The sequence below is a fragment of the Notothenia coriiceps genome, unplaced genomic scaffold (assembly GCF_000735185.1).
Source record: "Notothenia coriiceps isolate Sejong01 unplaced genomic scaffold, NC01 NC01_scaffold00037244, whole genome shotgun sequence".
NCBI lineage: Eukaryota > Metazoa > Chordata > Actinopteri > Perciformes > Nototheniidae > Notothenia > Notothenia coriiceps.
Window position 1 is genome coordinate 13,932,205 of NW_011369945.1, and position 2,631 is coordinate 13,934,835.

The 2,631-nt window shown below is 38.6% G+C and overlaps 1 protein-coding gene across 1 annotated transcript in view; it reads right to left on the reverse strand.

The window, feature by feature from the left end:
• Nucleotides 1-706: 706 nt before the first annotated feature.
• Nucleotides 707-2,631, reverse strand: part of LOC104965327 (neural cell adhesion molecule 1-like) — a 36,919-nt gene continuing 34,994 nt past the window's right edge. The window contains exon 7 of the mRNA XM_010794285.1: nucleotides 707-1,772. Coding sequence (XP_010792587.1) covers nucleotides 1,693-1,772 — 80 coding nt within the window. The 3' untranslated portion in view covers nucleotides 707-1,692. The remainder of the gene's footprint in view (nucleotides 1,773-2,631) is intronic.

Here is a 2,631-nt window from a genome sequence, read left to right on the forward strand (position 1 = left end):
TTTACAACACCTACAGGAAAAATAAAACCCAAAAAGTAGAATAGGGCCTCTTTAAAACGTCGGACAGCTGGACATTTATCTAGATATCAAAGCTAAAAAACTATATGTCTCTTAAATATTTTTCGATTGGGACCAAAGCTGCAGTGTGTTTGTTTCTTGCTTTCAAAATGCTAAATCATGATAAAACAGCAGTTTTTAAAAAATCATTGTTGTTGTCTAAAAGTGCATTACTAATGCAGTTGTGATTACAATCGTGAAGCCTCCTAATTTTAACAGATACATTTTGTTAACAATCAAAAACTACAGCTCCAATCAGGATGCGATTGAGCTCTCACGATGCAGCAGTTGATTTTGTTGTCAACAAAAAGAGCGTTGTTGCATCTTAGTTTAATGTAATGTTATTTCCTGTCTTTCTCAGGCTTTCTAGTTTTGACTTTCACAACAACAACGAGGTCATGTGTGATCGCAAAGCCTTCATTCTGTATACTGTTTGACATAAGTTCATCTTTTGTTCATGCTTGCATACTGTTGCTTCTTTAAATAGCCAGACTTTTAAGTTGTTAGCATCTGGGTTTAACGTTGTGTGGTGAGATGCAACACTGAATACAGACATGTTGTAAAAGATGTCTCGGAGCAGCTTCACACGGTGTCACACACACTTCAGTCCGTTCAGACACTTCAGCCTCAGAAAGCCATCACTTCCATGAAAGAAAAAGAAACAATTTATTTCAACCCTACAATGGTTACATGGAAACACACTGATATGTACTTACAAAAATTCCTCAGAGAATAGAATAATTTCACATGATTGAAAATGAAATATTTTTAGTGTTGTTGCACATATGTATTTTTTACTTAGACATTTCTCTGCTTTCAGGTAGAAAGAGAACAAGAACAAAAAAAAAATCTTCAAGGTCAGTTTGAAAAGAGTATGTACACTTTGTCACAAAACATGATTAGTTTCAACCTTCTCTCCAGACAAGGCGGTTACATTATAATGTGAAAATTAATCTTGAAAAATGATTACCATAACCAGTGTCCATTTTTTTTTGCTCTGCAATCTTTCCTCATTTTATACAGCAGGACATTTCAAGCTTGTATCCAAAGACAGAGGAATGAGGCACTCTTCACCTGTTAACACATTCATAATGCTCCAGTGGGGAGCTCTAAAGCAGCTGCATAGCACATGAATGAATACTGGATCATGCCTTCATGCAGTGTTCATGCTTTCATGTCATTTGTGACAACGATGTGTCTGTTTAAAAGGCAACGAATTCCAAAATAAAAGTCTCTTTGTGATTGCCATTTCCGGTTGTAGACACATAATGAAACAGTGTAAGGTAAGTCTATTAATCACCCCTTCTTAAGATCACATTAAGGCATTATGAATGTGTTACTAATCTAAAACACTCCCAAATCCAACGGTAACATAACCCTTTCCAAATCTATTCATATACAACATGTAAACAAATGAAAACAAAAATATTAACAGAATCTAAATTCCCCCGAAATTTGAGAATGATGCAAGTACTGAGCACCCTGTAATAACATCATGAAATCAATGTCTTCTTATTTTTTTATCTTGTGTGTGGCTGCACAAGGGGTCGAAAGGCATAGAGAGCAAAGGAGTCTGCGCTGAAAGATTTCAAAGGCTCAGACTTTCCTCTTTCTCCTCGCAAAAAAAAAATCAGTTTATGAGAGGCAGAGCAGAGCCAGCATGGACAGCAGGAGCGCTGCCAGACTGCAGGAAACACACCGGCACCCCAGGGTGGCTGATTGACCAACCACAGATGGATAATAAAAATATATAATACAAGCAACAAACACAGAGAAAGAGACATTTGTGTGTATGGCAATGTCATGGTCCATAGGTGCCCAAGAAGATCACACATGAAGACGAGACACGGAGAAAAAAGGGGGGAAGAAAGAGGGAAAAGAGGGAGAGAGATAGAAAAATAACGTCAGAAATACAGAAATTACAACTGAATCGAGGAATAAAAAGGGAAGTCTACATGTGAAGCTCGAGGATCAAAGTAAAAAAATAAGCCGTAGCATGTTAGCAGCACGGCAAGATGACGCATGGCATGCATGGGGGTGAAAGGTCACGGAAATGAAGGGAATGACAACAGACAGGAAGACGAGTCAAACACAGAGTAATGGTTAGAAACAAGACAAGGTTTTAATCCGTCGTGAGGCAGATCAGTGGCAGTTATAAGTCACGCTATAGAGTGGTGCAGGAATGAGTCCGTACACGCGGAAATGAGTCGGCATTTAAGCACTTCCTGTTCCCTCTTCTGGAAGTTTCTGGTTTCGAAGGTTTTTGTTCCACAGCATACATTTTGTCAGTAAATAGTAATACCCCACTGGTGAATTTAATCGTGAAGTATTATCGTATTGTAGCGTACCTTATTGCATCGTATCATATCGTAAAGTATTATCATAAGGTATTGTAACATATTGTATCAGAAAGTATTGTATTGTAGTGTATCATAGTCAGGGGTGCACACAACTTTCTCAGTGAGGTACTCAGATGAGTACCTGGAGTCAGTGTTTGGTACTCCAACTTCTGGCTCCCCTCAAAGTTCCCATGAAGCCCTCCGTATCGCGAATATCAGCGGGTGGGGGTGCTAG